The sequence below is a fragment of the Notothenia rossii genome (assembly GCF_949606895.1).
Source record: "Notothenia rossii genome assembly, chromosome: 10".
Classification (NCBI taxonomy): Eukaryota; Metazoa; Chordata; class Actinopteri; order Perciformes; family Nototheniidae; genus Notothenia; species Notothenia rossii.
The window spans coordinates 2,027,145-2,050,862 of NC_136908.1; the positions used below are offsets into that span (position 1 = coordinate 2,027,145).

The window sequence follows — 23,718 nt, forward strand, 5'->3', positions numbered from 1 at the left end:
AGTTCTCAAATGATGCGCGCCACAGTTTCCCCGACATGAGGCTCCGGCGCTAACAGTTCACGAGCACCCGGATATAAAGTGCTGTTATTAAAGAGGTGGAGGGTCAGACTGAGGGGCTGATAACTACAGCTCAGTGAGGTGAAGGATTCTGAGGGTTCAGATAGTTCACTTCAGTCTAAGTAGTGGGTCTCAAACGGTTTGGTAATCATTTATGTAAACAAGTATTTCCAAGGCACTCCTTTATGATCATTATAGTTATGACAAATAAGAGAATAACAGGTATGAAATAATTCCAACTCATACTATAGGACAGTAACACAAGAAGTGTTTTTAAAAGGGGAGTGATTTGTGAAATATGCATAAAGAAAAAGTAAATCTGTTTACAGTTCTGTTTCATCTGGGTGTTGAGAGATGTATCCATAGATTTAGTCCCTAATGTTGCTCTCAAAGTGCAGCAGATTGATGCTTTTAACTTCAACATTTAAAAAATCATCTTCCCGGGGGAGCATGCCCCAGGACCCCCCTAGAGGAGGTGAGGTCCATATATATTATAATAATATATTATATATTGAATATTATCTGGCTCTCCGTCCGTCAAAGAATCGACTTCAAAAGTCCTCCTCATGACTCACAAAGCCCTCAACAACCAGGCCCCCCCTACCTCACAGACCTGCTGCACCACGAGACCCCTTTCCCCTACCTCACAGACCTGCTGCACCACCACACCCCTTCCCCCTACCTCACAGACCTGCTGCACCACGACACCCCTTCCCGCTAACTCACAGACCTGCTGCACCACCACACCCCTTCCCCCTACCTCACAGACCTGCTGCACCACCACACCCCTTCCCGCTAACTCACAGACCTGCTGCACCACCACACCCCTTCCCGCTAACTCACAGACCTGCTGCACCACCACACCCCTTCCCGCTAACTCACAGACCTGCTGCACCACCACACCCCTTGCCCCTACCTCACAGACCTGCTGCACCACCACACCCCTTCCCCCTACCTCACAGACCTGCTGCACCACCACACCCCTTCCCCCTACCTCACAGACCTGCTGCACCACCACACCCCTTCCCCCTACCTCACAGACCTGCTGCACCACCACACCCCTTCCCCCCACCTCACAGACCTGCTGCACCACCACACCCCTTCCCCCTACCTCACAGACCTGCTGCACCACCACACCCCTTCCCGCTGCCTCCGCTCATCAGAAGCCAACCTCCTATCCATCCCCACCCGCACCAATCACCGGACATGGGGGGACAGAGTCTTCATAAGGTTTTTTTTTCAGTATATGTGAAATGACGGTTAGCTACGTTAGCTAGCTAGCTTACAGCAGATCTGCAGTGACATCAGAAGGAGTCATGTGACCACATTGTTAAAATAAGACCATCAAACATTTTAGCTACGTTTCCAACAACAGAGACAGTTGTTCAGCTTTATAATCCTGAACGTCACCAAGCGCTCCCTCCCAGCTGTGAGCATCACTCTTTAGTGTCCCCTGGTCTCCCAGCTGTGTGCGTCACTCTTTAGTGTCCCCTGGTCTCCCAGCTGTGTGCGTCACTCTTTAGTGTCCCTTGGTCTCCCAGCTGTATGCGTCACTCTTTAGTGTCCCCTGGTCTCCCAGCTGTGTGCGTCACTCTTTAGTGTCCGCTGTTCTCCCAGCTGTGTGCGTCACTCTTTAGTGTCCCCTGGTCTCCCAGCTGTGTGCGTCACTCTTTAGTGTCCCCTGGTCTCCCAGCTGTGTGCGTCACTCTTTAGTGTCCCCTGGTCTCCCAGCTGTGTGCGTCACTCTTTAGTGTCCCCTGGTCTCCCAGCTGTGTGCGTCACTTTTTAGTGTCCCCTGGTCTCCCAGCTGTGTGCGTCACTCTTTAGTGTCCCCTAGTCTCCCAGCTGTGTGCGTCACTCTTTAGTGTCCCCTGGTCTCCCAGCTGTGTGCGTCACTCTTTAGTGTCCCCTGGTCTCCCAGCTGTGTGTGTCACTCTTTAGTGTCCCCTGGTCTCCCAGCTGTCTGTGTGTCACTCTTTAGTGTCCCCTGGTCTCCCAGCTGTGTGCGTCACTCTTTAATGTCCCCTGGTCTCGCAGCCATGTGCGTCCCTCTTTAGTGTCCCCTGGTCTCCGTAGTGTTTTGAGCTTCTTGCAGCGTTTGGTTTCTGCAGCTTTTAGTAGACGCTGCGCATGTCTCCTCAAGTTGCTGAATGTTTTCTAAACGCTGCATGTGTTGTCAAGTTGCTGAAGATGTTTCTTGTGTTGATAAACTAACTCCATCTCTCGCTATACACACAACACAAAAACACTTTAGCCCTCGAGGCAGGGGGGATAGTTCAGATAATTGTATAGAAAAAGGGGGATGGTCCACAATCTGTTCACATGTGTCTGAGTGTCATTTGTCATTGTGGGCTGACAAACTGCGTCTGGAGTGGGGGGGTCCACACTGAAAGGATGTGATTTAGGAAGACAGCAACCTCCCCCCCACCCACACACACACACACACACAAGCACACAGCAATCAATTACCAGCGCACTCCCACAGCCAATTTCAGCGAGCATGAGCAGATACATCCCCATGATGCATTGGACGAGAGGCGGTGGAAATAACGCACTGAGAGGAAAGACCCACTCATTATGTCTGCGATCACTGACTGAGTTTCATCTTTACTGCTCTATAAGTGTCTGTTATGCTCCTTAAAGTCTGCTTTCGGTGTTAAATGTGTGGCTTCTTGCTCCCTGTGGTGAACAACAGGACAAGAGGCTCCATTGGTGTGAGCGATGTGATGAAATGGGATCTAGGAAGTCCAGCTTGAGCTCAACATCAATGAGCTTCAAGGCTTATCAGGTCCAAAAAACGCTGCAAAACTACTTATTTTTTATCTGGAAACCCCAAGTTTCCCTCCTTTGTGTTGGCACTTATCAAACTATAGTTTTATTCAAATTAATTAAGGGTGTCTTTTGTAACAGTGCGGTTGTCCATGAGAAAGATATGTGATGAACAAAGTCAAGTTTGAGTATTAAGGCCCGGACACACCAAGCCGATTTTGGCCGTCGGTGGGCGTCGACATGCCCTACTCAGATTGGTGTGTCCCGCACCGTCATGTCTTTTCAGCCGTGCCGACACCTTTTTGGCCGACTGCCCACCGATGTCGAATCGGTGGGCAGTCGGCCAAAGGCTGTTGGCAAAATAAATCAGTCTGATTGGCTGTTCAGCTGAGCAAATCAGTGCATGAGAAGTGAAACGGAAGTGAGGGACCCAAACAAACGATTTAGAAAATCTGAGACTTCATTGAACTCCAGCTCTCGACACAGGTTGGGGAAAGCCTCGTGAGCTTCTCGCTGTAGAGGGAAAATGGAACACGCTATTTGTTGTTTGTTTATATCACGCAGTCTGTTCTTCTTCTCTCGGTTATCACGCAGTCTGTCTTCCGGTTGTTGCCTCTTTTGAATGACGAATACACACTACCGCCGCCTGCTGGCCAGGAGAGGTATTGCCACTAACTCATGCGCAGTTCGTACATGCTTCTTGGCCGGCGGCTGAAGTCGGTGTGTTCCAGTGCGACACATGGCCAAGACGCAGAGAGGCGAGGCGACACAACAGTCGGGTCCGTCTGTGTGAGTTCTTTGGTGTCAGCTTGGTGTGTCCGGGCCTTTAGATTCATGAGTTTGATGGCTTACAAGATGCCAAAACTCTGCAAATATTAACATTTATATTTTTTTTAGGGCTGTCTTTTTTTACATGTTGCTGTTGTCTGTGTTAACATGCCTTTACTCCCTGACTTTTAAACACTCCTTTGTGGTTTAAGGGTTAGCCTATCAATTCGTTTCATTTAGGATCATTTCAACAACAACATGTCCCTCAATTGCTCCAAGGCTGCTTTTACATTTCAAAATATTCCACAATGTTTATAACCTTGAGGGCTTTAGAATCAATACGTTTTGACAACGTGAATTTAAAGTGCTTTAAGTCTGATTTATTCATAGCACAAACATGCTGCTTACATTTACTTGCATCTAACTTGTGCTCTAACTTATGATGATGATGATGATGATGATGATGATGATGATGATGATGATGATGATGATGATGATGATGATGATACATGTTTTCCAAATATCAGTAGACAAACTCTATTAAAATCTATTTAAAATCAGCGTTAGGACTTGAAAACAAAAGAGCTCCTCATGCACACACAGCAGAGAAGTGTGTGTGTGACTTGGAGTGTGTTTAACCCTCCGCTGAATGAGTGTGTGTGGAGTGTGTGTGAAGATGAAGGGTCGTTGAGAGGATTTCATCACGCTGTTAAACACACTCTCACAGCGACGCCTCCTTTAGTGAACGAGCGATGTCTGACCCTCTGTCTCTCGTCCCCTCTTCCTCTTAGTGTCTGTTTCTGCCTCTAGGTGCTGCATGGTGATTCTGTTCTCTGCTCTGCTGAGTCTTTGGGATGCTGGGAGGCTTTTTATATCCAAAACAAGAGGGCAGAAGGAACCCATCCGGTGCAGGGACTCTCATTAGGTTGTCTGTGATCTGCACTCCTGACTAACACGGGAGAAATGTTTAATGTTTGCTGCCTGGTGGCTGTTTGGCTCTGAGCTCGGTTTTCTGTTTCAAATCTTGACTTCTTGGTCCCTGCGTTGAAAATAAGGCCGAGAAGTGGTGTTGATAGAATGAAATATGATGCAGGAATTCCAGTTTGAATCTTATATCAATGGCTTTGAAGCATAGGCGGAGTTTTCCATTTGCGCTTGGGGGGGCAAACCTTTTTCACTGACGTCAGCACACAGTCCCAACTATTGCGTGGGGTGCTACGGATACAGTAGCATTAAAGCCAGCGCTCACTGCACTGAGTGACTTTTCCACACACGAACACAACTCGTCCCGTCGTACACGCCTCATGCCCACCGTACACACACACACTCACATGGAAGGGGCGGTCCCTCCCCCAACAGTGCATTACATAACTATCATAACTGTGCACATCTTATACTTATTTGATAACTGTATCCCTTGGTTACTTGAACACGCTACAATATTATTAACCAGTGTCCTACCTTATTCCAATATTGATATGCGAAATATTTATATTTGAACAGTTTTTGACGTAGTAATGCTGTGACATATTTCAGCCACTAGGGCCCCCCCTGCCCCCCCGCAAAATCCGCCTCTGCTTTGAAGGCTTATCAGGTGCCACAATCTGCACACTATTCACTTTGTTGAAGGAAAATGGTGCATTTTATCCGTCTTTGTAACGGCCCGTCCACACTTCAGCTTCGACAGCTTCAAAAACGGTTTCAAACGCGTCTGCCCATCCACTTTGAATGGGGTGACGTAACGTTGCCTCGCTTTTCGCCGAACTGCATTGTGGGTAGCAGAGCGGAGCTTTCCTGGCGTTTCAGCAAAAGTTGAGCAATGTTCAACTTTTGAAGCTTCTGAAGCTTTCGGTGGAAGCGTCAGCCAATCGAATCATATGCCAGTACAAGCTCTAGCCAATCAAAACGCTGCTTGTGTGTCAGGGGCGGGAGATTCATGTGATTGGTTGTTGGTCGAGCTTCAGACACGCCCGACGGCAAGCTTTTTTTGAAGCTGTAGTGTGGACGGGCCGTAAGCATTTGTGATCTTATTCTCATATTGAAATGAATTAAAGGACTCTTTTAGTGCTGTTTTCTGTCAGATCGTGGCTGAACTCCTGTGAATTCTGCATTGCTTACAGACACCTCTTTGACTTAGAATCTAGGATCATGCACTTCAAGAAAAACAGAACACTATGTCCACCTCAATTTACTTAAAAGATGCAAAGAGCTTTCTTTATGTGACCAATGGTCTCCGAATAAAAGAGAAAAAGAAACAAATATTCTAATAATGTTTAATTTATAACAGTTGTTTGTTTTTGGATCAGACAAGGAAGACCACAGAAGGAAATGTAATTTTAAGCATCCTCATGCAAGGACGACTCTTAAGCAAATGTGTATTTCGGTGGTTGGTGTAAAATGGTGGAATTCTCAACAGAAGGATCTTAAGAATTGTGTATGTATTTTTCAGTTGAAGAAATTGTATAAATTAAGAAAGATGGGACAATATGGAGCAGAATGTGAATACGTCTATGTACTCTGGTCCTGCATTGCTAAGTATGTGTGATGTCTTTGATGTGATGTCCGTTCTTTATTTGCAGGTCCCATTGTTATTATTATCATTATTATTATTATTATTATTATTATTATTATTATTATTATTATTATTATTATTATTATTATGCGCTGCTTTCCACCTTCTTCTCCAGTAGGACTCAGATGAGGGTGTTGCTCTTTTCCTTTTCCTTATCCATGTGATGTCTTGGTGTTGTTTTGTTTCTTTCCGTTAACCGTCAAGTGGGAAATAAGTATTTGTTGTGTTTCCCTTTGCATCCTAAGATACTGTTATGTTTGGCTGTGAACATTTAAAAAAAAAAAGATTATGAAGGACAGACCATCTATTCCTATTTATGTAGTTTTGTTTAGAAAGGGGCGGGTCCTATCAGATTTGTTTCTTCTCCCTGCTCCTTTTCGCTCTATGGTGTTTTTGTAGAGACATGATTTGTTGGCAATTATTGTACATTGGGTTTTGCGTACCATGAGCGGAACAAATAAAAATGAAATGAAATTGTTGCTACATGTTGACTTCTTAGTCCCTGCATTTAAAAAGGAACAGGAGGCTCCAGCGGTGTGAATTATAGAATGAAATATGATGCAAGAAGTCCAGTTGGCATTTTAGATCCATGAGTTTCAAGGCTTATCAGATGCAATAAAAAACAGGATGTAAAAAAGTAGTATATCATTATGTTGAGGTATCGCCGTGTTGTTTCTACCTTTGATGGTGTCAACGTACTGCTTTGAAATCTAATGAATTAGTGGACTTTGCATGGTTTCTGTCTGAGCATGTTATACTTCTCTGACTTGTGCAGAACTTAAAGACTCCTTTTAGTCTCTTCTTTGATTTATGGGTTGAAACTCATTATCCCTTAGACTTTACTTTAACTGCCTGACCATAAATTGTTAGATAAAGCAAAATGCAACCAGCAAGAACAAACACGACTGGATACTCCCTGCTTCTCTCTGTGTTTATAATACATGGAAGTAAATATCTTGACAGACTTGCACACATGAAGTAAACACTCTCTTTATGCCCTTCTTTAAACATGTTGTGTGGACGCCGGATGTTTTTTAAGAAGCCGCCGGCTCACCATCTGTGTTCTGCACAACGTTTCTGTGAGCAAACAGATGCAGCGCTGAATAAACTCCATTTATCTGCAGCTCTCTAACACCGACCAGGTGGGAGTCAGCGAACAATGATCATTCTCCACTGGCAGCAGTGGGTTTAAAGCTAATGGTCCTGATGGGAGAGGGGGGGGGGGGGGGGGGGTGTCAGATGGGAAACATGCATTGTAGAAATATAACCTTCGAGCAGAAAGGGAATAGAGTGGTACATGGATGTTGTATTTCTATAGTGGACCCTGAAGGCAGCATCTGAATCCAATGGGATTTCTCCGGGTAATTTTGGATTATGTCGGATAATAATCTTAATTGCAAACAAATGTTTATGATTCTTACACGTTTAGTTCAGCAGGATAATCTCCAGATATTGAAACCACTATGATTTCTGAAGTAAAAAGCTAATGTTGGGCTATAAAGGAACTACAGCACGGTCACATGGCTTCACGTCACCACCGCTAAGCTAAAGGAGGCTAATGTTGGGCTATAAAGGAACTACAGCACGGTCACATGGCTTCACGTCACCACCGCTAAGCTAAAGGAGGCTAATGTTGGGCTATAAAGGAACTACAGCACGGTCACATGGCTTCACGTCACCACCGCTAAGCTAAAGGAGGCTAATGTTGGGCTATAAAGGAACTACAGCACGGTCACATGGCTTCACGTCACCACCGCTAAGCTAAAGGAGGCTAATGTTGGGCTATAGAGGAACTACAGCACGGTCACATGACTTCACGTCACCACCGCTAAGCTAAAGGTGGCTAATGTTGGGCTATAAAGGAACTACAGCACGGTCACATGACTTCAAGTCACAACCGCTAAGCTAAAGGAGGCTAATGTTGGGCTATAAAGGAACTACAGCACGGTCACATGACTTCACGTCACCACCGCTAAGCTAAAGGAGGCTAATGTTGGGCTATAAAGGAACTACAGCACGGTCACATGACTTCACGTCACCACCGCTAAGCTAAAGGAGGCTAATGTTGGGCTATAAAGGAACTACAGCATGGTCACATGACTTCACGTCACCACCGCTAAGCTAAAGGAGGCTAATGTTGGGCTATAAAGGAACTACAGCACGGTCACATGACTTCACGTCACCACCGCTAAGCTAAAGGTGGCTAATGTTGTGCTATAAAGGAACTACAGCACGGTCACATGACTTCAGGTCACCACCGCTAAGCTAAAGGTGGCTAATGTTGTGCTATAAAGGAACTACAGCACGGTCACATGACTTCAGGTCACCACCGCTAAGCTAAAGGTGGCTAATGTTGTGCTATAAAGGAACTACAGCACGGTCACATGACTTCAGGTCACCACCGCTAAGCTAAAGGTGGCTAATGTTGGGCTATAAAGGAACTACAGCACAGTCACATGACTTCAGGTCACCACCGCTAAGCTAAAGGTGGCTAATGTTGGGCTATAAAGGAACTACAGCACGGTCACATGACTTCACGTCACCACCGCTAAGCTAAAGGTGGCTAATGTTGGGCTATAAAGGAACTACAGCACGGTCACATGACTTCACGTCACCACCGCTAAGCTAAAGGAGGCTAATGTTGGGCTATAAAGGAACTACAGCACGGTCACATGACTTCACGTCACCACCGCTAAGCTAAAGGAGGCTAATGTTGGGCTTTAAAGGAACTACAGCACGGTCACATGACTTCACGTCACCACCGCTAAGCTAAAGGAGGCTAATGTTGGGCGTGATGACGTATTTTATGTAGTAAAACCACATGTTAAAATCTCTTCAGCTTGTCTTAACCAGACATCTTATTTCAGGCTAACAACCAAAAACACATCCAGAAAACCATTGACTTCCAGACCAGGAAGTGCTGATCGAATCAGTACTCATGACTTTACCACAGTCATGATCGTTCACCACTAAAAAAAATACGGACACACAATTTGTGCAACAATGCATGCAATCATATACCTGCTGGTACACACACACACACACACACACACACACACACACACACACACACACACACACACACACACACACACACACACACACACACACACACACACACACACACACACACACACACACACACACACACACACACACACACACACACACACACACACACACATCAATCAATGCTCTCTTTGTATAACAGCTAGTAATCTCAGCATCACATGATAGCACGATCATCATCTTAAGACCGAGCTCTCAACACCACTTTCATTATGATGTAACCACCACTGTAAGCTCCCAGGAGTTATACAGCCTGTGGTGGCCATATTGGATGCCTCCAACCCTAGGGACAGTGTTAGCTAAGAAAAGTGTTCCTAAACCTAATACCAGAGTTACATTACTCCTTTAGGATTATGTGTTAAGAAGTCCAAGTCGACAAACCATTAACAAAGTGTATGGAAGTAACAGTAGACTCTAGTAGCTGCAGCTTGGATTACATCTTATGTCATCAAACCTAAACATTGAATTTAAAGACATTCGGACGCAGCAGAGAATGGCAGTGATAACTATCTCACAATCTGCCAATTTGTCAGAAGAATATATTGAATTTTTGGATCCGAATCATGCCGCAGATACTCAAAATACAACATTTTCCTGACCCTAACCAAGTAGTTGTGTTGCCTAATCTCGTGTTCCTGAACATGCGTAAGAAAACACACGAGTTAGCTAAAAGCTACATCCTGACGTTACCTCTGGCACAAATTCAGGAATATGATTGGACATTTCTAATTGATGAACACTTACAATGTATTAAAGAAGTGATGGTTGGGCATGTATGAAGCTTGCAGTGGATTTTAATTATTATAGGTAAGATGAACCTTTCCCAAATGCATTTTGATGCCCAGTTTGAAACATTAAATAGATCTCCCTAACAACCAAAAGCAAATTCAAAAGACTTTGAGACCAGCAAACCAGAAGTGCAACATTCTGACTTATTTCCAGGTTTTCTGACTAATTCCTGAAGCACTCTGAAACCCTGAAGCCCCTGCAGAGAAAGCAACATCCCCTCCTTCTGTTGAGATCAGGAAGATACCATTAAATCACCTCCTCCCATGAATATAGGTAAGGGAATCGTCCCCTCTCCCATCAGAGTCCCTGTGGGGGGGTTAGCCTGAGGATATTAAGACATCATCTTTTCCACCAGTCCTCTGCTGAGGTGTGAAACAGAATAAGAGAAAGGCATGGTCCCCCCCTGAGGCTAATGGAGCATGAAGTGGACCTGAGCTATAAATGCTGATGCAATCAAAGGATGCCAATAACGTGTGAAATGCAAACTGTTCCTGTGGATGGGAATGGAGAATGGTCTCTGGATACTTCTCCACACAGAGGGGCTGCATCCTGTTTTGTTTTAGCGTTACCCGTGGATGTTGGACAACACGTTCTGAATGATGCAACTCCTCCTCGCTGTGTGAAATACTGGCCTGTAACTCAACTCCAGTAACTCTGAAGATGATTGATGCTCCCCGCCTTACTGATAACAAAACAGACATTAACAGATAAGATCTTATCCGACAGACACAATGCTGTCCACTCATATTAAAGGGTAGCTTCTCACACTTACACTTCACTATCCCTTAGGCATATCACATATAATAAGCAAACTACTAAACGAATAAGGAGATTAGAGACCATTTTTGCCAATGATATCCAAGTGTCTCAATTTGGATACTTAATACACAAAGGAAGCAGTGTGTGAACCTCGACCATCTAAGGTTGTCTCAAATGGCACAGGGCGGCTGTTCACTGTTAGTTAGAGAGCTTAAAATGTTACGATACCAAATCATTACAAACTGCTCAATCAACCCAAATCTTAACGGTGTTTAACAATGTTCAAAATAACGGTGGCTTCTCCTCAACACCAGTGTAGTGTACGTTACATATCACCACACTGTATAACTTTATTCGTTTAGTTCTGTGTTCACTAGAGCAATCACTGCTGGTTGCATTACTTGCATGACGTAGCCAAGATGGTGGTCGTTGAGTGTGATGTTATGCTCATTCTGAGGTTGATATTTGTATTTCTTGCCTCTCAGTAAGGCCCCTTTAAGTATAACATGACTTGACTTTGACAAAAACTCAACTTTTGTTTTTGCTGAACCTAACAAGAAATGTTCTGGGGATAGGAGGGAAAATAATACGCTTATTATACGGTTACATATAACGTTGTCCATAAACTACATGTCCCACAATGCATCTCATTTTGTGACATGCGCACTGAAGAGACTTGTAATTATTTGCTCTAGACTTCTGCTTTCAGCGAAGTTATTTATGAATTATTAACCTCTCCGATAATAATCCAATGCAGAGGCAATCATTTAATATAATATATTATTTTATATATATTATATATTTATATCATCTTAAAGTTACAAGCGGCCCTTTGAGTGCAACCTTAATGCTGCTGTGGCCCGCGATGAAATTGAGTTTGACCCCCCTGATGTAAAGAACTTTATGACGTTGTTTTGAAAAGTGCTGTATAAATAAATAAAGTTATAAGTAAAGTTATATCAGCACACTGTGAAAGTCAGGTGTGTAACTCACACTCTTTGGACATCCCCACTCCGAAGCACTTCTGCAGGCGGCAGTACTGACAGCGGTTCCTCGTCACCTTGTTGATGATACAGTTTTTGTCCCGGTGACACGTGTACACCATGTTCTTCTGGATGCTTCGCCGGAAAAAGCCCTGAGGAAACAGACAGAAAGAAGAGAAGAGGGGGTTATTCATGAAAAGGAGACGTTAACCTAATTTCCCTTCTAATCTGCAGCCTCCTGTTTTTCTAAAACACTCACAAATGAAATCCCCCAGCCGCTGGATATCCTAATGTCACGAGTCTGTTCAACAATGTGCTGGATGTTTTGTCTTTGCCATTAAGGAGAGACGAGAGAGTCCCTGCTGGGCGCTTCAAATGTTGCATTCATGCTCGGAAACAGAGAACCTCGGGGTATCAAACAGAGGGAGGACGAGGCTTTATGGAAAAATATGGGAGGATTTTGAGCGGCACGTCTGAAGGTGACTTTGAGCTCCAGTTGAAGACCAAAGACACTTCGCTTTCAAAGGAACGCTTTCATTGTAATTCAGCAGAACAGCGGTTAATAGCTCTTAATTAGAAACATTCAATGGGTAAAAGAGATACGAGGAATTCAACTGGACTTGTCACATACTGTACACATTGGAGCCTGAGGCATGCTGGGATTTTTGGAAATGTTATGACAAAGCCTTTAAAAACAGATACTAATTAGAGATGTCCCGATCCGATCACGTGATCGGGGATCGGAGCCGATCACGTGATTTTCAAAAAATCGGGGATCGGGATATATATATATATTTTTTTTAATTTATAAATACTTTTTTTTAATTTTGTATTCAATGTTACAAAACAAAAATGACCATGTTCAAGTCTTAAAGTCATCCTGAGGCCTTAGTTTTGGTTTCAAATTACACAACATCATGTATGTGTTGCTTCTTTGGGGCTTGTTTTCATAGACCTGGTTATTTCTCTCAAATCTGGCAACAGAGTGGGCGCAGTGTCTAATTGTAGCATTAAGCTAACGAGTACTGAAAGCTTTATTTTGTTTTGATCCAATGCTGCACAACTGAACTGATCCAATGCTGCTGTGAAAGAAAGAAGCTATATCCATGTTGGATAGAATATCCAATTTAAATAAAAAAATAACCTTAAGGGAAAACTTTAATGCTTTTTTTTCTCTTAATGCATTGCATAAAGATCGGATCGGGAAAAATCGGTATCGGCAAATTGTCAAAATCAAATGATCGGAATCGGATCGGGAGCAAATAAAGGTGATCGGGACATCCCTAATACTAATACAAATACAATCAAACTAAGTTATGATGTGAACCCATGAAGCAGGGATGGTCAACATACACTATCTCACAATGGTATTAATTAAGTGGCCAAAGTCCAATTAAGAAAGGCTCTCGTTGGACATTTGTCAGTTGATATGCACGACTACTAATCACACTTTTCATTTTCAATTCTTTGCCTCCACCAAGGACGTTATGTTAAGCAAAAGTTGGTTTGTTTGTCAGAGGGATTATGGGAGAAATGAAAAGCCCTATGCATCATTGGCAAAGATTAGGGTTAGGGTTACGTTTGATATAAAGTATTACACAATATGTGAGCTGCTATAACTTAAGAAGCATATTTTGTGCTTGTTCTGAAACACACCATACTCAACTCTCGATTTCATTTGTGACTTTTTGTTTTTTAGATTTATCAATATTTAGTTTTTCGAGGCCAGGAAATAGATAAATAAGGACGTCACGCATCCGTTAGCTGACAAAATATGAATATTATTCCAGTGTTGGTGCACAGAAACAGAATCTCTGTAAAGTGACGGAGAGCAGAGAGTCGTCACTGATCTCTTCTTCTTCTTCTTCCTCTTGATATTAATATTCCGATGCTCTGGGGTCTTTTGCAATGACCGTCCATCATGCAGGCCCTTGTGCACATGTTTGCAGGCGTTTGTGCCTGAGGAGCCTCGTTCAGTATAAGTGTGTGTGTGTGTGTGTGGGGGGGGGGGTTAAAACTCCATTTGCCATCGTGCCTGTGACAAATGGGACCTTGCCTTTTCATTAGAGAGGCAGGATGCATGATGGGTAACAGATTAGATCACAGGACTGAAACGGCTGAGTTTCAAGCATCCGTCAACCTCCAGATCCCCCCAGCACGGATACTAACAGCCAATCAGGTGTCAGCTTCAGTCCCGAGGTCACCTCCCCTCCGTCCGTATTATTCACTCTCCTAATAGAGGCCTTTATCCTGGCTGATGTAAGCTGTGTGTGTTCAGAGATACACCTGAGGGTCTAATAATGGATGACCGTATGAGTGTGTTCAGGTTCGGTGAAGAACCCAAGGATGCTCCGGTACTTATGTCATCCAAAACTGAGAGCATGCAGGTCACTTAGCCTTCAAAATCTGTGTGTGTGTGTGTGTGTGTCGTGCTCTCGCTGCAGAACATTTGCATTTCGTGAGCTTCAGCCCTTTGCAGCAGGTTTGTTGACGGTTCAAGGCCTGCAGAGCTGCCCTCATTTTAAAACTTCCCTCATGCACATCATTGATACTGAACATTACAAATATATGAAGAGATGGGGGAAGGAAACTTTCTTAAGAAGTTATCGAGTGTTTACTTTCACAAAACTTGTGTTTCAGGAGTTATTTAGCTTCTCTTTGCCATAAGATGTTTTATGTAATCAGATCCGGCTGGAACAAGGTCTTCAGGCCGTCTTTAAAACTGTTTTAATTAGACCTACTTTATATTGAACAATCTTTGAGGAATCTTCTAGTGAGGAGGTCTCCCCAGAGTCTCCTTGCAAAACTGTTGTCCCTGTTACTCTGGATAACGCAGACGTACTTACTGAGATATTTCTTTAAGATTTGGAATCAAAACCGTTTTAAAGGCGGCCTATAGAAGCTTTTTAAAAATGGAGAGTGTCTTTTATACCTTCCATTTTATGTTATTGCAGGAACATAACTCAAACTCTCTAAACCTTGCACGAGCAAATCCTTAACTATCACAAACTCCTTCAAACCTGGGTGAATAAACCATAATCGAGTTAAAATGCATCAAATGACTTCTGAGTACAAAGCAACTCTGAACTTCCCATAGAGGATCTCTTGTGGCTTTGAAGCACTTCTTTGGGTAAATAAATGAGAGGATCAGAGGTTTCCACTAAATGAATCACTCAAACACAAGGAAGCTAAATGAATCTTTCTCTCAAAGCATCTATCTGGGACTTCAAGGTCATCCTTTCAGTTTGAATCAAAAGCTCCTGAGTGGATTATAAGTTAGGTCTGGACCTCTGTTGATCATGGTCTGAATCCAACTTGATAACAAACATTTCTTTACAAACCAGGGAGAAAAGATGCTCATACAAAATCCAATTGAAAGGCACCCATATAAAACATTTTTCACATCAAGCTAATCAAGCTAACAGCTAAACTGAGTCCAGATTACCCTCTATTCATATTTGGAATATAAAGTTTAAGTTAAAAACTTTATTCGATATAACTTCTGTGTAAAACCTTTATGAAAAAAGTCTTTGGGTCAGTGTTTTGCGTTACCGCAGCATCCGGACTAAAACCACCAGACTCAGAGACAGCTTCATCCCACAGGCCAGAAGACTGTTAAACACCTGAACTTTGAAACAACATCCATAACATTCATCTGCTACTTAGAAATGATGTCCCTAATATATCATATTCCAATAGCTTGCATATAAACTTGTATTGCACTATTTCACTTTTTAAAACTATTTTTCTTTTTGTATTTAATATTTACTTGCACTATATTTTTCTGTATTATTGTGTTGCACTGTTGGAGGAGTCTGTGACCTCAGATTTTCATGGTCATAACTACATTACATTACATTACATTACATTGCATTTAGCTGACGCTTTTATCCAAAGCGACTTACAATAAGTGCATTCGACCAGGAAGATACAACCTTTAAGAAAACAGAATCATAAAAGTCCATCAGGTTTCATAGAGCCAAACATTTCAAGTGCTACTCAACTGGCATTTAGAAAGCCAGCCCTTTATTAGTATATAAGTGCTTTGTTAGTAATTCTATCGCTCGAAGTGGAGTCTAAAGAGATGAGTTTTCAGTTTGCGTCGGAAGATGTGTAAGCTATCTGCTGTCCTGATTTCAATGGGGAGCTCATTCCACCATTTTGGAGCCAGGACAGCAAACCCACATGTTTCTGCTGATGGGAACTTGGGTCCCCCTCGCAGTGCGGGTGCAGCGAGCTGTTTGGCTGATGCAGAGCGGAGTGCACGTGCTGGGGTGTACGGTTTAACCATGTCCTGGATGTAGGAAGGGCCAGATCCATTCACAGCATGGTACGCAAGTACCAGTGTCTTGAAGTGGATTCTAGCAGTTACTGGAAGCCAGTGAAGGGAGCGGAGGAGCGGTGTGGTGTGGGAGAATTTGGGAAGGTTGAAGACCAGACGAGCCGCTGCATTCTGGATGAGCTGCAGAGGTCAGATGGCACATGCAGGCAGACCAGCCAGGAGGGAGTTGCAGTAGTCTAGGCGTGAGATGACGAGAGCCTGGACCAGAATCTGCGCTGATGTCTGGGTCAGCTGGGGACGTATCCTCCTGATGTTGTAAAGCGTGTATCTGCAGCAGCGGGTTGTAGCAGCGATGTTTGCAGTGAAGGACAATTTGTTATCTAGGACCACACCCAGAACTACACTGTAGCTATGTTCGTATGACAAATAAAAACCTTGAACCTAACTTTGTGATACTCATATAACTCCCGAACGGTAATTACTACAACTCTTTCAAAACGTAATGAATGGTGCAGAGAGCGTGTTTTTAAACTTGATTGTATGTCATTGCAGGCACATGATTAAACTCTCAAAACCTTGCACGAGCAAATCCTGAACGATCACAACATTCTTTCAACCGGTGGGTAAATAAACTTTAAAATGCCACAAAAGCTTAAATCCTGAGTACAAAGCAACTCTGATCGTCCAATAGATGATCTCTTGCCTATGTGGCTTTAACGCACATGTTTGAACAGGTTAAGTATTTATGTACCGATCGTGATCGACCACTTGTTAAATGTTCTTTCAGCCAAGACTAGAGCAAAAACGAGAAGGCATTGGTTAAAATATCTTTACTGGTGCTGTAATAATTAGTTCATTAGTACCATGACTGTCAGGTCTTCCATCAGTGTGTTCGAATCTGGGTTCCTAACCTTTATTGAGCCAAGGACCGGCAGATACATAAAAAAGAAATCGCAGACCGGTTGTCAATTTTAACTGATTTTTATATTCACTCACCAGCAGAGACAGAGACTAATTGTGTGTAACAGCCTGAAGAGATACTAGAACGATATGCATCCAAAACACATTAACAACGTTTAAAAAAAAAGAACCAGTGTTTTTTGTAAAAAAGGAAAACCCAAAAAATGATGTTATTCAGGGAAACAGGTGTGTGTGTGTGTGTGTGTGTGTGTGTGTGTGTGTGTGTGTGTGTGTGTGTGTGTGTGTGTGTGTGTGTGTGTGTGTGTGACACTGGCCTTTGTTTTCAGAAGATATTATGATAGTGTAGTTTGTTCCGGTGCACACACACATCATGCGCCTTGGTGAACGGACATCTCCTTCATAAGACGAGTAATAGGGGGAATAATCGGGCAGTTCGATACGTGTAGAGGTGTGTGTGTGTGTGTGTGTGTAGAGGTGTGTGTGTGTGTGTGTGTGTAGAGGTGTGTGTGTGTGTAGAGGTGTGTGTGTGTGTGTGTAGAGGTGTGTGTAGAGGTGTGTGTGTGTGTAGAGGTGTGTGTGTGTGTGTAGAGGTGTGTGTAGAGGTGTGTGTGTGTAGAGGTGTGTGTAGAGGTGTGTGTGTGTGTGTGTGTGTAGAGGTGTGTGTGTGTGTAGAGGTGTGTGTGTGTGTGTGTAGAGGTGTGTGTGTGTGTGTAGAGGTGTGTGTAGAGGTGTGTGTGTGTGTAGAGGTGTGTGTGTGTGTGTAGAGGTGTGTGTAGAGGTGTGTGTGTGTAGAGGTGTGTGTAGAGGTGTGTGTGTGTGTGTGTGTGTGTGTGTGTGTGTGTGTGTGTGTGTGTGTGTGTGTGTGTGTGTGTGTGTGTGTGTGTGTGTGTGTGTGTAGAGGTGTGTGTAGAGGTGTGTGTGTGTGTAGAGGTGTGTGTGTGTGTGTAGAGGTGTGTGTAGAGGTGTGTGTGTGTAGAGGTGTGTGTGTGTGTGTGTAGAGGTGTGTGTAGAGGTGTGTGTGTGTGTAGAGGTGTGTGTAGAGGTGTGTGTAGAGGTGTGTGTGTAGAGGTGTGTGTGTAGAGGTGTGTGTAGAGGTGTGTGTGTGTGTGTAGAGGTGTGTGTGTGTGTGTAGAGGTGTGTGTAGAGGTGTGTGTGTGTGTAGAGGTGTGTGTGTGTGTGTAGAGGTGTGTGTAGAGGTGTGTGTGTGTAGAGGTGTGTGTAGAGGTGTGTGTGTGTGTGTGTGTGTGTGTGTGTGTGTGTGTGTGTGTGTGTGTGTGTGTGTGTGTGTGTGTGTGTGTGTGTGTGTGTAGAGGTGTGTGTGTGTGTGTGTGTGTGTGTGTGTGTGTGTGTGTGTAGAGGTGTGTGTGTGTAGAGGTGTGTGTGTGTGTAGAGGTGTGTGTGTGTGTGTGTAGAGGTGTGTGTAGAGGTGTGTGTAGAGGTGTGTGTGTGTGTAGAGGTGTGTGTGTGTGTAGAGGTGTGTGTAGAGGTGTGTGTGTGTAGAGGTTTGTGTAGAGGTGTGTGTGTGTGTGTGTAGAGGTGTGTGTAGAGGTGTGTGTGTGTGTGTGTGTGTGTGTGTGTGTGTGTGTGTGTGTGTGTGTGTGTGTGTGTGTGTGTGTGTAGAGGTTTGTGTAGAGGTGTGTGTGTGTGTGTAGAGGTGTGTGTAGAGGTGTGTGTAGGTGTGTTTGTGTGTGTGTGTAGAGGTGTGTGTAGTGGTGTGTGTGTGTAGAGGTTTGTGTAGAGGTGTGTGTGTGTGTGTAGAGGTGTGTGTGTGTGTGTAGAGGTTTGTGTAGAGGTGTGTGTGTGTGTGTAGAGGTGTGTGTAGAGGTGTGTGTAGGTGTGTTTGTGTGTGTGTGTAGAGGTGTGTGTAGTGGTGTGTGTGTGTAGAGGTTTGTGTAGAGGTGTGTGTGTGTGTAGAGGTGTGTGTAGAGGTGTGTGTAGAGGTGTGTGTGTGTGTGTAGAGGTGTGTGTAGAGGTGTGTGTGTGTGTGTAGAGGTGTGTGTAGAGGTGTGTGTAGAGGTGTGTGTGTAGAGGTGTGTGTGTAGAGGTGTGTGTGTGTAGAGGTGTGTGTGTGTGTGTGTGTGTGTAGAGGTGTGTGTAGAGGTGTGTGTGTAGAGGTGTGTGTGTGTAGAGGTGTGTGTGTAGAGGTGTGTGTGTGTAGAGGTGTGTGTGTAGAGTTGTGTGTGTAGAGGTGTGTGTGTGTGTGTGTGTGTGTGTGTGTGTGTGTGTGTGTGTGTGTGTGTGTGTGTGTGTGTGTATAGAGGTGTGTGTGTGTAGAGGTGTGTGTGTGTGTGTAGAGATGTGTGTAGAGGTGTGTGTGTAGAGGTGTGTGTGTGTAGAGGTGTGTGTGTAGAGGTGTGTGTGTGTAGAGGTGTGTGTGTGTAGAGGTGTGTGTGTGTAGAGGTGTGTGTGTGTAGAGGTGTGTGTGTGTAGAGGTGTGTGTGTGTAGAGGTGTGTGTGTAGAGGTGTGTGTGTGTAGAGGAGTGTGTGTAGAGGTGTGTGTGTGTAGAGGTGTGTGTGTGTAGAGGTGTGTGTGTGTAGAGGTGTGTGTGTGTAGAGGTGTGTGTGTAGAGGTGTGTGTGTGTAGAGGTGTGTGTGTAGAGGTGTGTGTGTGTAGAGGTGTGTGTGTAGAGTTGTGTGTGTAGAGGTGTGTGTGTGTGTGTGTGTGTGTGTGTGTGTGTGTGTGTAGAGGTGTGTGTGGTTAACATGTAGCAGCCTGCAGTCACTCAGCTGTTCTGAAGAAGGTAAACACAGTCAAGGCGGTGTGAAAAAGGCACAGCTCTCGGTGCGCTGGCGCTGCACTTCTTGGAGGCGGAGCTACGCATCCCGCTGCCTCCTGATGCTGCAGCCGTTTCATAAGATGCCTTTTGGCGACAGAACAATCTTTAAGATCCTCTCAGTTCTTTCGTCATACTCTTCACTGACTTCTGAAGTGTTCTGTCTCTGATATAATCTCTAACTTGAATCACCAGTCTGTGTTTCTGTTTTATATGCTAATGTCCTGAGTGTTAAGACAATGGATTTAAAATGTTGTTTTGAATCTCCAGTAGTTCCTCAAGCAGATGCTGGACTCTCCGCACTTTAACTCTACGAACCCACAGAGAAACACAATGCATGAGAAGACACATCGGCTCTGTTCCTCTTCCTCAGTCTTCCTCCTCCTCCACATGGTCACCTGCAGAAGCTTACAAATGTGCAACCAAAGGACACCCTTGAGCTGAGTGTTGTAAAGGTGTTTACTAAGATATAGAAACAGCTTGGGGGTTAAATGAATGATAGGATCAGAGGTTTCTGCTGAATGAATCACTCAAAACACAAGGATGGTAAATTCACCTCTCACAGCATCATCTGCTTACAGCACGACTTCAAGGTACTCCTTACAGTTTGATACTGAAGCTCCTGAATGGGTTATAAGATAGGTCTGAAACTCTGTTGATCATGGTTTGAATCCAACTGGAGCACAGACGTTTCTTTACAAACACGTCGACAAAGGATGCTGAAACAATATCCAGTTGAAATCATCAATAGAATTTTTTTTTACATTAAGCTGAGAGCTAAACTGTGTGTATCAAGAATACACTCTATTAATATTTGGAATATAAGGCAATGGTTAAAGACTGGACCTTATTCTATATAACTTCTATGTAAAAACGTTATGAAAAAATTTAAAAGGTCTAACATGTGTCTAAATGAGACGACTAAACGTCATCACGCCCAACATTAGCCCCCTTTAGCTTAGCGGTGGTGACGTGAAGTCATGTGACCGGGCTGTAGTTCCTTTATAGCCCAACATTAGCCACCTTTAGCTTAGCAGTGGTGACGTGAAGTCATGTGACCGTGTTGTAGTTCCTTTATAGCCCAACATTAGCCACCTTTAGCTTAGCGGTGGTGACGTGAAGTCATGTGACCGTGCTGTAGTTCCTTTATAGCCCAACATTAGCCACCTTTAGCTTAGCAGTGGTGACGTGAAGTCATGTGACCGTGTTGTAGTTCCTTTATAGCCCAACATTAGCCACCTTTAGCTTAGCGGTGGTGACGTGAAGTCATGTGACCGTGCTGTAGTTCCTTTATAGCCCAACATTAGCCTCCTTTAGCTTAGCAGTGGTGACGTGAAGTCATGTGACCGTGTTGTAGTTCCTTTATAGCCCAACATTAGCCACCTTTAGCTTAGCGGTGGTGACGTGAAGTCATGTGACCGTGCTGTAGTTCCTTTATATCCCAACATTAGCCTCCTTTAGCTTAGCGGTGGTGACGTGAAGTCATGTGACCGTGCTGTAGTTCCTTTATAGCCCAACATTAGCCTCCTTTAGCTTAGCGGTGGTGACGTTATGTGACCGTGCTCTAGTTCCTTTATAGCCTAGCGTTCTGTAACGTTGTTTATATCTACCCTCCTCTGACCTCCTCATACCTGAACTCTCTCTACAGATAAGGCTTCATGTTGGGATGTGATGTCGGATCTGATAAACTGCACCTTAACCGAGATCATTATCCAACATGTTGTTATCTTAATGGGCCGCGGATCGAGTGTCAGAGCGGCCGCCCCACCATCTTAGGCCTTCTCATTTACAGATTAAAAAACGAAAGTGCCGTCCATTAATTATTTAGATACAATCCAACCCCTTGTCCACCTGGCCTCCTCCATTTTCTCCCCTCTCTCTTTGTGTTGCTGAGCATTCAGCACAGCGGCGGAGGATTAGCTTTCGCTGTTAATCGTGTCGACATCTTATCGCTGCCGTGGAAAGTGGAGAAGACACTGGAGACCCCGGGGGTTCCAGAGAAATGAGGAGCAGAGGTGGAGAGGGGAGTGAACGGGTGATATTTATCCAGTCCAGGATATTACTTACACCTGCAGTGCACTGGAGAGTTCAGGAAGGAGACCCAACATTTCATGGGACGTTTTATTTTAGTCTTTTTATTGGAGATGTTTACGTTATCTTTTTACATTTGTATATTATTTATTTACTTATTTATTACATTAAATAATCACATATTATTCTATTTAATCTTTTTATTGGACATTTCAATATTAACTTCTTATGTTTGTGTGCTTTTACCTATTTATTAAGTCAGTTACTTTTTAGTTTCTTTATTTATTTCATTTTATGGTGTAAACATTTTTGGCTTTTTCATGTCATAATTTGAGATGGATTAGTTTTACAGCATTGTAAAAGTATTATTTTGTGCAGTAAAGGCTGTGAATACTTCCTGGGACTCAGTATCATCTACAGAAACACAACCACAGAAGAAGAAAAGCGCCTGGTCGGCACAAAGAGCCGCATTGTTACTGCCGCTAATGTGAGACCTGGCCAGATAAGAGACAAACACTCCAACACAGAAAACAAGAGACACTTCTCTCAGACCCCCGAAACCCAATCACTGCTTATCTGAGCCCCGAGCAGATGGAGCTTCAGATACAACTGAAAGGAGGAAGCAGTAGAAAGAGTGAGATAGAAAGAGTGAGATAGACAGAGTGAGATAGTGAGAGAGAGCCTGAACAGACTGACCGCTCTGAATATCTGCAGAGAACCGGAGAACTGAAAGACAACGGAAGAGGTTTCAGATCACCGAGGCCCCGTTCAGCTCGTCTTTCTGCCCCCGGAGCGATCAGAAGCCATCTTTAGAGCTCGCTCACACACACACACACACACACACACACACACACACACACACACACACACACACACACACACACACACACACACACACACACACACACACACACACACACACACACACACACACACAGTAACAGGAGTGTGTTGCCACAGTGAGGGCGTCTCACCGTAATCAACCGTATTTTATTTCGTCTTAACGTACAATCAGGGCCGTGGGAAGTAGGGGTGCTGAGGGTGCTGCAGCACCCCCTGGTGGATCACAGGGGATCTGCACTTCTACAAGATATAATACTAATATAATACAAAAAAAAAGAATTTTCAGCCTTGATGTAACAACATTCATAATTAAGTAAAGATAACACCCTTTTCACCCCGGTTACATTTTCCATTTGCCCTGTACGATGGGCGCTGTAGTGATGAAAGTGGGGGGTGTTGGCTCAGGCGCCCGCAGCTCACAGCCAAAGTGAGAGAGATAGAGAGAGGGGGTGCACAGGTACCGGCGGGGATTGTTGTTAGCTTCTGCTGCGCTAACGGATATAAGAAGCTGTTTCTACAATAATGTGGAGGAAGAGTTCTGTCCTGTCAGACTGAGAGGTTCAGTGAGGTAAAGGACTCTGAGGGTTTAGATAGTTCATTTTAGTCTAAATTATCTCAGTGAGTCTCAAACGTATTGATCACAATTATGTAAACAAATATTTCCAAGGCACACCTTTAGAATTATTAGGATAAATAAAAACAGGTTTGAAATCATTCCAATGTATACTATAGGACAGTAAACCAAAATATTGTTTAAAGTTGGAGAGATTTAAAAATATGCATAAATAAATGTTAACTGGTCAAATAAGATATGAATGAACAACAAAAATAAAATAAGTTACATTTATTTGTTATTGGCTATGGTAGGTTATTGAAAATGTTCACATACTTATTTGATTAATAAAATGCAAACCGATCTTTTTAATATGGGTGTTTTGAGTTGTACCCCCTAGATCAGTCTCTAGTAATTGGGCGCTCAAAGCGCACCAGATTGAAGCATTTTACTTTAAAATGTTAAAAAAATCTTCCCGGGGGCGCAACCCCGGACCCCCCTCAAGGATTTGAAGTCCAGCCCCCAATTAAAACATATTATAATACTAA

General features: G+C 43.8%; 1 protein-coding gene across 3 annotated transcripts in view; it reads right to left on the minus strand.

Moving 5' to 3' along the window:
• The window catches only part of LOC307022899 (retinoic acid receptor beta-like), a 205,629-nt gene that overhangs the window by 42,949 nt on the left and 138,962 nt on the right, over positions 1-23,718 (minus strand). For all 3 annotated transcript variants that reach the window (XM_079655808.1, XM_079655810.1, XM_079655809.1), the window contains one exon: positions 11,777-11,918. In XM_079655808.1, the coding sequence (XP_079511934.1) occupies positions 11,777-11,918 (142 nt within the window). The remainder of the gene's footprint in view (positions 1-11,776; positions 11,919-23,718) is intronic.